The 13,166-nt window shown below is 42.2% G+C and overlaps 1 protein-coding gene across 5 annotated transcripts in view; it reads left to right on the top strand.

The window, feature by feature from the left end:
• Positions 1-11,805, top strand: part of RTN4 (reticulon 4) — an 80,694-nt gene extending 68,889 nt beyond the window's left edge. For all 5 annotated transcript variants that reach the window (XM_054024510.1, XM_054024511.1, XM_054024512.1 and 2 more), the window contains 4 exons: positions 6,712-6,781; positions 7,533-7,579; positions 10,383-10,441; positions 10,873-11,805. In XM_054024510.1, coding sequence (XP_053880485.1) covers positions 6,712-6,781; positions 7,533-7,579; positions 10,383-10,441; positions 10,873-10,915 — 219 coding nt within the window. In that variant the 3' untranslated portion in view covers positions 10,916-11,805. The remainder of the gene's footprint in view (positions 1-6,711; positions 6,782-7,532; positions 7,580-10,382; positions 10,442-10,872) is intronic.
• The last annotated feature ends 1,361 nt before the right edge of the window (positions 11,806-13,166 follow it).

Here is a 13,166-nt window from a genome sequence, read left to right on the forward strand (position 1 = left end):
CGTTCCCAGCACACACTGCTGTTATTTCATTATTTTATCAATAAAACTTTAAAATTTACACTTGGTGTGCCTCGTCATCTCCTCCCCAAAAAGATCCTGTGGCCCCAGCCTGATCAACTATGGCCCCAGGCAGTTTGTTAACGAAAATCTGTCATAAGATGCCTTCAGGGTTGACTCAACTCCAACTACAAACCCAGCAGACACAGTTTCTGCATAACACTGACTCCGCCACCGAATATATTGGCCTCTCTACGTTGGTGGACAAAACCAGAGAAGCTATGCACAGGTGTTCCCTTCCATCCACATTCTCCAGTACTCATGCTGATCATGGACGCTTCCCAGATAGATTACGGAGCGCACTTAGGCGACCAGTGTCTGCACATCTATCTCCTAGAACTCAGAGACGTCAGGCAGGGAGGAGCACGATCTCACTCCCTATGCACAGAAGCCATTAAACTATGGAATTGGTGCATACAACATCACATAAAAGTCAACACTCCTACCTGCCCGCGTGTCACAACACTACCGCTGACACACTCAGCAGACACTTCTCCGAGGAACACGAATGGGAATTACATCCCACGATATTCCGACAGCTCTCCTCCCACTGGGGCACTCCGTCAATAGACCTGTTTGCCACTCCTCAAAACCGCAAATGCCATCTATTTTGCTCCAGAGCGGGACTCGGAAATGCATCTGTATTGGATGCATTCTGCGTTCCTTGGAACAACTCCCTCATGTACGTTTTTCCACTGATACACAGGGTTCTACACAACATCACAGAGGACAAGGCCCAGGTCATACTTATTGCCCCAGCTTGGCCCAAGCAGACATGGTATCCTTACCTACTATGCATGTCCATCCGTCCTCCCTGTACTCTCCCCGACAGACCAGATCTCCTCTCCCAGAACTGCAGTCGGCTTCTTCATTCACGGCTCTGGAAACTCCATCTGATGGCATGGTTCTTTCATGGTTTCAATCCCATGAATTAGCCTGCTCGGAACAGGTCCAACACGTCCTCCTGCACAGTAGAAGGGGCTCCACTCCTAAGACTTACCTGCAAAAGTGGAAACGCTTTTCCATCTGCTGCTTCCACACATGCCTAGTACCCCAGACTGCAACCCTCCCTGACATCTTATATTATCTTTTCAAACTAAAACAGGACGGGCTTTCACTCAGTTCTGTCAGAGTACACCTCGCAGCCCTTACCATCTTCCATGACACTCTGGATGGCTATTCACTTTTCGCCCACCCCACCATGAAATGCTTCCTCACTGGTTTGCAAAATCTCTACCCTGAGATTCATTCGCTAGTAGCCTCCTGGAGTCTCAACCTAGTTCTCCGTGCTCTTATGAAACCCCCTTTTGAGCTCCTGGCCACCTCATCCCTGCTCCACGTGTCCATGGAAGTGGCTTTCTTGGTTGCCATAATGTCAACAAGAAGAGCTGGTGAAGTAAGCGCCCTGATGGCCTACCCTTCCTACACCATTTTCTCTAAAGAGAAAGTTACTATACCCGCCCCAAATTCCTCCCCAAGGTGGTGTCTACCTTCCACCTTAACCAGTCAATACACTTACCTGTATTCCATCCCAAGCCTCTCACGACTCCACAGGAAACTGCGTTACATACCCTTGGCATCCGACGGGCTCTTGCATTCTATTTTGACAGAACTAAACCATTTCGTGAATCCCCTAGGCTATTTGTTTCTACTACCGAGAGATCAAAGGGTGACGCTTTCTCTAAGCAAAGACTCCCCAAGTGGATCTCAGCCTGCATCAGATCCTGCTATCAGACCAGAATGTTCAACCACCAGAGGGTGTTAGGACTCCTTTTACTAGAGCAATGTCAACATCCATTGCCTTCCTCCACAACATACCTGTTACAGACATAAGCAAGGCGGCCACGTGGACATCTGACCACCCCTTTGCCAAACATTATGCTATCACACGGGATACCACGGCAGACACCATAGTCGGCCGTACGGTACTGTTTACCGTTGTCCCTCACACAATTCCAAAATCCCACCAACCATAGTGGGTACTGCTTCACATTCACCTAGAGTGGAGCACCCATAGGGACAGCACTCGAAGAAGAGAAAGTTACTCACCTTGCAGTAACTGAGGTTCTTTGAGATGTGTGTCCCTGTGGGTGCTCCACTACCCACCCTCCTCCCCTCTACTTTGGAGTAATAATAAGACAACTCTACGGTAGAGAAGGAACTGAGGGAGGTGCAGGACACGCGTGCTCAGGCAGCCCTAACGACGCCATGAGATAGCAGCTTAGCGCGTGCGTCCCGAGCAGGCACTGCTACCGAAGATCACCGATCAACGGCACTGGGACGCACTGTCACCTAGAGTGGAGCACCCATAGGGACACACATCTCGAAGAACCTCAGTTACTGCAAGGTGAATAACTTTCTTATTCTCATTTCTTGCGCTTCCCATTTCTATTTCTGTTGTTACAGTAGTCCAATCAGATCTGTTTCTACTTCTGCGTGAGTTTCTGCAGTAACTATATTCTGACTGCTGCCCCTCCCTCTCAATCTTCACACTTAGTGATCCTCTGGGGGAAGAGAACACCACTTCCACAGTCAATAAGAGGGAACTGAACTATAGACCACAGATTGAAAACCACAGTATAGAACACTGTAAAATGTAAAAACACAGTATAGAAGTAATGACAACCTTTCATGGACTCCTTACACATAGTCTGCGGACTCAAGGGGTCGGCGGACTACAGGTTGAAAACCACAGTTCTAGCCAATTGAACAGCTGTGAAATGACCAAAGTTACATTTTGATATATAATCAATTATCTTTTAAATTGCCCTTTTTAAAAAAAGCAAATTCCCTACATATATTGTATGCTCTTATAGTTAGCTATTTGTGAGGCATGTTTTAGCCTTAGATTTAAAGCCTCTTTTGGCCAGGACTAAAATCTTGTGGATCTGTCTAAGGAATTAAATACATCATGGAAAAACTTAATCACAAAGGGCTTTTGTCTGGCAAAAAGGTTTTAATAATTAAGGTGCTCCTTAAGGTGCAAGCCCTCATTTGTGATATGAGAATTTACACACCAACTGCTTGTGATGCTACAAACAAAGAATTAGGCCATCGGTTAAGGGAAAAGAATGGACAGCCAAACTGTTCTTGAAGATCTGACTTTCATTCAGTCATTATTAATGAATGCAAGAAAAGAGGAAAAATCCTTCCAAATAAATATTCCAGTTGCTCTTTAAATAGCTTGGTTTGTGAGCTTCAGGAAAGCTGCTGTTTATCCTGCTAAACTATTATTTCTTTTTCTTCAATTTCTTTTGATTTCTAAATATTGAAAGAGGCTCATTTGTCTTGGAGGAAAGCTTTAACCTACTTAAACCTAATGCACTTTTTTATTGTATGATAGTTGGATGTAGGCTTTGTATGAAATCAATAAACTGGAAAGTCAGCTTACAAAATTTCATGGCTCTGAAGTAGTTTCTGTTGTAGGAAAACTTTAAGATATTGAGGTTTTATGCCTAATAAGGGCCCCGGTGAACAAATGACATTGGTTTATCTATTTAAATAAACATCTTGGGTGTAGAAAATTACATTTATGCTTTTACATAATATTCCATGTTACTGAAGTTGAAAGTGGAACAGGAGTATAGTTCAGTTTATCATATGTACTTATGCTAACAGTGAAATCTAGGTGTAATCATTTCTGAGATATTTTGATTTATTTGTACTGTATATGGTCAAGTTCAAAGGAATTCTTTAAGTTATAACTTCAAAGAATAGCTTTGTACAGTACTTGCCAGGAAAAGCCAAGGAAGGGAACTGTATTGTATTAGGTGTGCAGTTATATAGTGATTCATCCAAAACTCATGCGATAAAGAACATTTCTGTTAGGACATGAATACTATGAAGCCATGTTGTTACTTGAGTGATGGAGTCCATTACTTTAATTGAACTAGCTCATAGTAAAACAACTTGTTTTTTTTAAATTTGCCATTTAAATTAGATTACAAATTACTTGTATTGTGTAATCAGTTACTAATAATTGGAATAAAGTGGGTGAATAATTACTTATGGCACTTGGCTCACCCATCAGGATTACAGTAGGAGTCAAGCATATCACTGTAACTCATGTAGACAGTGAACTTTAGACCTTATGCATGCATTCTTTCCTGTATGGAGCAGTACTATCTTTGTGATAGACTTTGGACTGCTTATGCTTCACTCTGGCTTGGAGCCATAGAAATAAAGAGCTTTAAAAAAATCTTACTAAGAAAAAGCAGCAGTAGTTACCGTATATACTCGATCATAAGCCGGTTCGTTTATAAGCCGCCCCCCACCCCCACCCCCCAAGACGGATAAGTAAAAATGGAAATTTTTTATAACCCGTTCATAAGCTGACCCTATAATTCAGGGGTCAGCAAACTTTGGCTCCAAGGCCATCAGGATAAGCCGCTGGTGGGCCGAGATGGTTTGTTTACCTCGAGCGTCCGCAGGCACGGAGGTAAACCTAAGTAAACAAAGTGTCCCGGTGTGCCAGCTGCTTACCTTGACGGGCAGGAACAGCAACTGGTGGGGAAATTTTTTTGGGGGGAGAAGCTGGGAGTCAGGGGAGTACCCCTGTGACCACCCCCCACATGACCCCACCCCTAGCCCAGGACCCCTACACTCTCCCCATCTCATCCCTTCCCACCTTATCTGGGGAAGGCCTGGGGAGAATGTCTCTGGCCTGGCTGGAACTGCTCCAGCAGGCTGGGCAGTGCAGCCGCAGCCTGCTCTGGCAGGCCAGACTGGGCGGCGCAGTCGCAGCATGTTCCAGTGGGCTGAGCAGGGCGGCGCGGCCGCAGCATGCTCCAGTGGGCCAGGCGGTGCGGCTGCGGCGGGCTGGGCCAGGTGGCACGGCTGCAGCCTACCAGCCCCGGAGCTGCAGCTGCTTCAGAGGCTGGGGGGAGAGCAGCGTGGCCAGAAGCGGAGAGACTGGCCCCGCCTCTTCCCTTCTGCCTCTCCTTGCTCCCTCTGTTGGGGGGAGGGGCTGTGTCCCATCTCTTCCTTTCTATACCTGTTCATAAGACAACCGCCTTCTCTGGTGCTTCCCTTTTCTGCTAAAAAAAAAAAATGGTACTTTTGGGGATCAGTAAACTTCCTTATTCTATCTAGTATCTCGGCATAAAGGAGATGAATATATGGATGTGAGGCTAAGCTGGGCTCTAGTGTCTTCGGTATATGCTACTTAATTTTAGAAAGTGCTTGTTCCTGCAATAGTGGGGTTTTCACTTTACGTTACTATGATTTTGTGCCACGTCCTTCAGGGTAAGGACTGTCCTTTACTAAATGTTTGTATCGCCCCCAGCACAAGGTTGCCACTTTTGCAGTATAAATAGTGAAGTTGACAAAAGTTTAAAAAATTGTAGATTCAGAACTTACATAATTTTGGGCTTTCTCTGTGTAGAGCAGGGAGGCAAAACTTTCTATCAGCAGTACTGCTCCAAGTCCAAACAAAGTCCTGCCTTCCTGATACACTCTGCTGTGCTGAGTATGGACTGGACACAAGCAGAGGATTTGGTCCAGACTGTGTGAGTGAGAGAGAGTTTAATTCTGCAGTGTGGTTTATGGGTATTATGCTTATAATTCAGAAATTACAGCAATACATGGGTTTCAAGAGTCTTTCCTACCAGAATATACACTTATTTTCTAAATTTTTGTTAGTCCAGATTTTTAAAGCTTTTTTGTAACCTTAAAATTCCATCAGCACTTTTAATTCTTAAGGCTTTATGCTTTTTGGTTTAAATGTTCTATGCCATAAAATGGAAGATGGTCTTTGACTCCTTCCTACTATGAATATTTAATAACTGAATCCACACTTGTAAGAGTATCTGTACTGTTCATTTAAAATGAAAAAAGAAGGAAAATAAACTTGCCATTTCTTCCACACTGCATTTCAAACAGGCCTGTGCCCTGACACAACATTACCAACTCTTAACAGTTCAGGCTACAGATTATTCAATTCTTGGCCTCTGTACTGAGTCAAATCAGCAAAAATGTGGTTATAGTGGTGCTTTTTGTGATGTTGACTCTTGTACAGGGGTAACCAGCTTAATTTCAGCAACTCACATCCTATGTAAAGGGGAGGGTCTGACCTTGTGGATTTGGGTGTTGGGTTGTAAGTCAGGAGACGTGGGTTCTATTTCATCTCTGCCACTGACTTGCTGTATGACCTTAGGCAAGACAGTTATCCTCTTACCATGCCTCACTAACTCCATCTGTAAGGAAAAAATATTCATGCTTACCCGTCATCATAAAGCACTATGGATTGAAAGTGCTATGTAAGTGCAGAGAACACTGAATAGTCATCAAATGGTAGCAGCTTTTTCGTCACTACTGACTTGGGCTGAATTCAGACTTGTGACCTCGAAATGAAAGGCTGCGTATCCTATTACTCATCACCTCACCCATACAGTCCCTCATCTATAATTATCTTTGACATACAAAGTGTATTTTTATTGAGCTTTATACATGCCTTCAGAGCAGGGCTTTGGAGCGCAGAGCAGCTCCGGAGCAATGGAGCTGCAGGTTTTTGCCTGGAGCTGGAGCGGAGCCAGAGCACAGCTCCAAAGCTATGCCTCAGAGAAGGGTAATTTTGTTAAAGGCACCTCTCTTAATGTTCTAATTAACACATCTTGATTAGACTGTTTATGGCCTAACTGACCTTTGTTCTTTCAGTTTGCAGTGCTGATGTGGGTATTCACCTATGTTGGTGCTTTGTTTAATGGTCTGACATTACTGATACTGGGTAAGTGCTTTAAATTGTGTTAAATACTTTGACTTGCAAAATAACCCTGGAAAAGTATTGAAGCCTCTTAAAATGCTGTGTGTATCTACTCGCAGTACAACAAACTGTAGGGGAGGGATAGCTCAGTGGTTTGCACATTGGCCCGCTAAACCCAGGGTTGAGTTCAATCCTTGAGGGGGCCACTTAGGGATCTGGGGCAAAATCAGTACTTGGTCCTGCAAGTGAAGGCAGGGGGCAGGACTCGATGACCTTTCAAGGTCCCTTCCAGTTCTAGGAGATGGGATATCTCCATTTATTTTATTATCTTTTATTTTATTTTTTTAGATTGTGGAATTATAAAAATAGTATTTTTGAATTTCATTGTTTGTCCTTAGGTTGCCAAGTTTCAGGACAAAACAACATCATTTAAAAAGTTATATTCAGTTTTGCTCATTGCTTTCCAGGCTGCCTGTAGTTCTTACTTTCAAATTCCAGTTGCCTTGTATAAATTATATGATGATGCAAAACTGGTTACTGTCATGTTCTACCAGGATGACAAAAACCTGAATTGTAACTAATACAGTATTGCTACACAACAGCTTTTTCTTATAAGATCCATTTAAATTACAATAACCTAACCATTTTTGCATTGTGGTTTAGTTCTTTTTTTTGCTTTTTTTAAAAAATGCCAGACTGTGAATTTAAATTTTAAGTTTTGGTTGAGTGGCGTCTTTATCTTGTTTGTATTTAAACCCGCTTTGTTCCTTTCCAGCTCTGATTTCACTCTTCAGTGTTCCTGTTATTTATGAGAGACATCAGGTGAGTGCTTAATGTCTGACATTCACAAATGTCTGATTAAAAATTACTCCTGTCGAATCAGAAACACTTAAGAATGAATAACTAGAAATCTGATTTTAGTCTCCTAAACCTTTAACCTCAATACCTGATATTGTTTCTGAAGATTGCCAGTGCAGGTTTCCTGACAGTGTTCTGATGAGTAGTACAATTAAAGCCCATAGTGCATTGTGCATCTCCCCTCTTCTTTAGGAAATATGTGAAGGCTCTCCCAGCAAACAGTAATTATAAGAGAGGTTTGCTTAGTATGATTTCACCTTCTCTCCCTCTGATCCCGATTTGCTCAGTACTAAAGTAGCAATATCTGAGTTATGTAAAATCTCAGTAAGTACTTTATATAGTTTTTTGAGACGCCACCTTGGAGCTGGCATTCCAGACTTTTATCCCTGAGCCCATGTGATCTGTAGAACTGGCTAACGCATGTAGGGAGAGCTTGGCACAATCTGATGCTCCTCTGGTAAGTCTGTTGACAGTAATTGCCGTGAGGGACAGGAGATTGTAGCAGTACTAGGCCGGAATTGGCCAGGGTGAGCAGTGACACAGGGATTCCTTCTCTTCTGAAAAACACCTATACAATAAAGACCAGTGTAAACGGGCAATGCAGTGAAGAAGGCAGCAGGGACCAAATACAATGAGGCATACAGGGCAATTTTGGGATGCTCCCATCATCTGCTCTCAAACCCACCTGCACAGTAAAGAACACTCAGCACCAGAAAAGAAGGAAGTACTCATAAGATGAAGGGAAGTCACATGGCCCTGGAGGAGGAAGACTGACAACTTATCCTGGCTGCCGGCTTCCTAGTCCCACTGACTTAAATCACCAGCTGCTTGTTGCTTTCTGAAAGTATAAAAATAGTCCCTTTAAAATGCCCAACCTCACTTACGAAGCCTTCAGTCTCTGAGGGCAAAGGGACACAAAGGAACTGAATGAATCCCAGTACATCCTGGCTCCCAGTGAGACATGCTGAAGACAAACAAGGCTCTGCTTGTGCACTCTGCGTCAGACTGATCTTGATAGTCATGATAGTATTCCTTGTGCTACAGGTCAAATGATTGTCAGGTGTCTGAGGTAGACTTTTCTTTATGTTGGAGGGAAGTCCAAATTTTTGAGGTAAATTCATCAAAATCTTGCAGTCCTTGGAAGTTGGCAGTTCATAGGTTCTGCTGCCCAAACAGAGGGGACTAGGCCCCATGTTTTCATTATAAGGGAATTATTTCTTATAAAAGACAAAGCTCACGGGGCTCTGCAGTGCAGTGATCAAGTGTACCAAGCTAATGAACTCTCAAGAGAGACTCTGCCTTGGCAGAAGCTGAGAGATTTAGCAGTTTTACTGTCAATTTCCAGGGAAATTTCTGAACCCCTGGTGAGAAACTCCTACTGGTGATAATGTGTGAGTAGTAATATACATTTTTATGGTGGGCTTCATCCCACCCTTCTGCAGTCCAGCTTGGCTGTTCTGTTTCAGTGGTAATAAACTACTTTTTGTAACATCCTTGTGGCATAGTGACTAGGAGTAAAGGCAGATCACATAATTGGCCCATGTGCAGACTTGACTGTTTGGAACCTGTTAAACTCCAATGTGCCAGCCAGCATTCAGTTGATCACCCCCTTCAAACTGCCATGGCATCTCTGGTAACTGTCCAGGTGTATGTGGAGAATAGCAGAAGGGAACTGCGATATCTCACTTGTTCAAAGCATTGTGCTTCTAACAGTATACATATACAGAGACCCAATACTGCACTGTCAGGAAGAGCCCAAGAATGGTTGTGACTCTTAACGTACACCTCTACCCCAATATAACGCGACCCGATATAACACGAATTCGGATATAACATAGTAAAGCAGTGCTCCGGGGAGTGGAGGGGGGGCGCTGCGCACTCTGGCTCATCAAAGCAAGTTTGATAAAACGCGGTTTCACCTATAACATGGTAAGATTTTTTTGGCTCCCAAGGACAGCATTATATCAGGGTAGAGGTATATAAATTACCACCTGTTTTGGAGCTGTCAATATAAATAGTTCCTCAAAATAAAGCAAACCAGAAGCGTGAACAGTACATTTGTTTTTGTGCATACAAGGGTCTTGGTTGTGCACTCTGTGTGGGAGCAGTCTGAAGAAAAGGGCGGTTTGAGCTGCTAAGAACTAGACTACTTATATGGAAGAAACACATGAAACGCTAGAATATACTGATCGTGGTGTTTGCAAGTGTACATACGTATTAATCCCTGCTGCATCACATGCATTTCAAAAAGCAAATAGTGATGGTGACTTACTGCATGAGCTGGTTAGAATCCAGGAACCTACAGTAGCAGGCCTTTCCATGTTCAGAACGAGGGTTTCACCATCCTGTCACTTTATGTTGCCTGTGACTGGGAGGGGCAAAGACTAGTGAGATTTTCCTGCAGGTGGATGTATTGATTCAGCTTCCTTTTCGCAGTGATTCTCAGTATCTGTCCATCTGCTATTATTCTAGGAAAGTCTCTTCCTTCACCATACAGCACTGTTTATACTAGAAGCTGGGCTGTTTTATTTACTGGCTGGTAGAGATGTGAGCAGAATAGTTTTATGCCTGTGATTTGCAAAAAATTATATGAAACCCCAGAATAAACAAAAAATGGGCTCTTTGCTTGTCTTAGAATATTTCAGGGCAGTTAATGAAGCATAAACTAATTAGACAAGGAACAATGATGACTTGCAAGTAGTAAAGCAGCCTTTAGCAGCAGTAAAGCTAAACAGCTAACTTTTCTGTTTTCTCTTTTAAATTTCAGGCTCAAATTGACCATTATTTGGGACTTGTGAACAAGACTGCCAGAGATGCAGTGACTAAGTGAGTTTATGTTGGCTGTTTTAAACTAGCTTGTATAGTCTTTTTGATGTACATACAACACCTTGGGTATGTTAAGGAAGCTATATATAGTCATCAAGAAGAAAAAACTTACTTAAAAACTGTGGGAGACTTGCAGAATCAACTGATTCCTTGCAGTGGAGTTAAAAATATTTGATGGAAAATGTTTGAATCATTCTAATAGGAGTCCAGATCAGTAGATTTATATGCAGAGGACTTTAGGTCCTCAGCGGAGCAGGGCTGAGTGAAGAGAGATTTAGCAACTTTATTGCCAATTTTCTTAGTGTGGCAAATTAATATATCTATGATAATTATCTGTAAACATTGACATTTTCAAGGCTACATTTATGCTATAAATACTGCTTTATTTCCACATTTAAATATCCTTTTAATTTTCTCTCACTCTTTTTTAGGATCCAAGCTAAAATACCTGGATTGAAACGCAAAACTGAGTAAAAAGCCTGAAGCAACTTCTCAATAGGAGTTCATCTTTCAGGGGGCAAATATTCATTTGAATTACATGGGGAGGGTCAGGGAATAGCAAAACCTTGACATTGCAGTGCAATTTCACAGATCTTTATATTTTAGCAGCACAGTGTTTGAGGAAAAATACCTGTTTTGACTGCCATGTGTTTCATCATCTTAAGTATTGTAAGCTGCTATGTATGGATTTAAAACTAATCATCTTTGTTTTTCCTGTGTGCAGCACCAGCTAATGCAAAAGATTTAAGAAAGCTGTACATTGTGCTTCATCAGAGGTAATTTTGCTGCATTCAAGAAAAGGTAGAGCAGAGGATAACATTTCTCATTTTGTGCACTGTGTATGGTCTGGGTAGATTGAGGCAGATTTTCTAAAATGAGCTGTTAGAAGAATATACCATTAAGCAAGTTTGAAAAACTTTATCTTTTTGGTATGAGTGTAGCTGTATTGTGTTTTTATTGTTTTATCAATTTTTACATATAATTTCACAAAGCTTAGATCTTTAAGCTGCTCCACAGTGCTTGATATTTCAGAAAATTGACTGATTTTAGGACTAGCCATAGCGCACAAACTTGAAAAATAAAATATTTCTAGAAACACTACCATCTATTTAAAAAAAACAAATGAATTTGCACACACATAAAACTTAAAGCATACACTGTGTTGCACAAACATAATCTGTGGAGCAAATATCTAATTCCTCAAATGTTTGAAAATGTCAAGCATTGTTATGCAAGAAATTACAAATGAAAATGTATACACTTGTGGTTTTGAACTAAGCTGTATTGAACTAAGTCTGTGGAATGCATTGTGAAATGTAAAAACAAAAAACCCAAGTATCAATAAAGCTTATAGACTTAAAGAATTTTGGTGTTTTGTCTTGAAGAGACTACCAGATTATAATATATATATTTATTACACAAGTCAGTCGAGCATCTGTCTTATGTAGTTCAGCACTTTGGAAAATTGAGAGAGATACGAAGTTAGTCCAGCAATCTTTCTGGATAACGTGTTGATTCTACTAACTTGACTGTAAAAATAAGATCAATGAAAATAGATAACCAAATTTATTTGACACACGGGTTTTCAAATAATTATTTGGCCATTGAAAAATAAATTCATGCATTAATATTTTCAAATACAATATAATAATACAGCATTACTTCTGAGCATATTATATATAAAACCAAACCACATAAACATATACAAATCATATTTATTTAAATGTTTTCCTGATAGATACTATTGCTCTTAAATATTTTTCACAAATCACCATTTAGCAATTCATTCCATCACACAATTATTTTTATTCAGGATACAATCAACGTGAAAGGCCAACATTACAACATAGGCAAAGAAAATGCTCACCCAACATGGTTACATTATCATAATACAGAAAAGATTTATTAAAAAAAAAAAAGAGACTACATAGGGTCTCCTATTGTGTGTCTGACAAACTGATCTTTTGCACAGTATTGTAAGGCAATAGTTCCATTTATTTAAAAAAAAAATTCACTAAGCTTCCTCAAGCACTTTTGTGTTAAATATATATTCATTACATTTTGATAATGCTTGCCTTCTCTCTTTTCTATGATATCTTATAGCCAATAGCTACCTTCTTATTAGAGAAGTGCAGGAACCAGAATTTCCATTTTTCAGGAAATTTTGTGTTGCTTTGGAACAAAAACAAGATTTCCTGTAACCCACATTTACTTAAACCAGGGGTAGGCAACCTTTCAGAAGAGGTGCAGGGCAGAAGGCTGGGTGTGTGTGTGTGGGGGTCAGGGCTGGGGTACACGGCTTGTGGGGGTGCTCCCAGCCCCCTGCCCTGAGCGGCTCATGGCAGGGGGCTGGAAGGGATATGCCCTGTTCCACCCCCTTCCCCAAGGCCCCTCCCTACCTCTTCTCTGCCTGCTCTACAGAGCAGCAAGAACGCTGCCGCTTGGCTCTGCTCCGCTCCCCCTCCCCCTCTCCCTCGCAAGGGCCATCAGCTGATCAGTGCAGGGAGAGGGAGGAGGAGGAGGAGGGGCAGGAAAGTACCACGCTGGCGGAAGAAGCGAGGGAGGGGGGAAGCTTGGCTGCCGCAGGACCAAGCTTCTGTCTCCTGCCCCCGCAGGGGAGAGCGGTGGGCGTGGGGGCTAAGTGGGGCTGGGGGCCAGGACCCCCCACCGCTCTCTCCTGCTGGGGCAGAAGCTTGGTCCTGCGGCAGCCAAGCTTCCCCCCTCC

The sequence above is a fragment of the Malaclemys terrapin genome, chromosome 3, assembly GCF_027887155.1.
Source record: "Malaclemys terrapin pileata isolate rMalTer1 chromosome 3, rMalTer1.hap1, whole genome shotgun sequence".
Classification (NCBI taxonomy): Eukaryota; Metazoa; Chordata; order Testudines; family Emydidae; genus Malaclemys; species Malaclemys terrapin.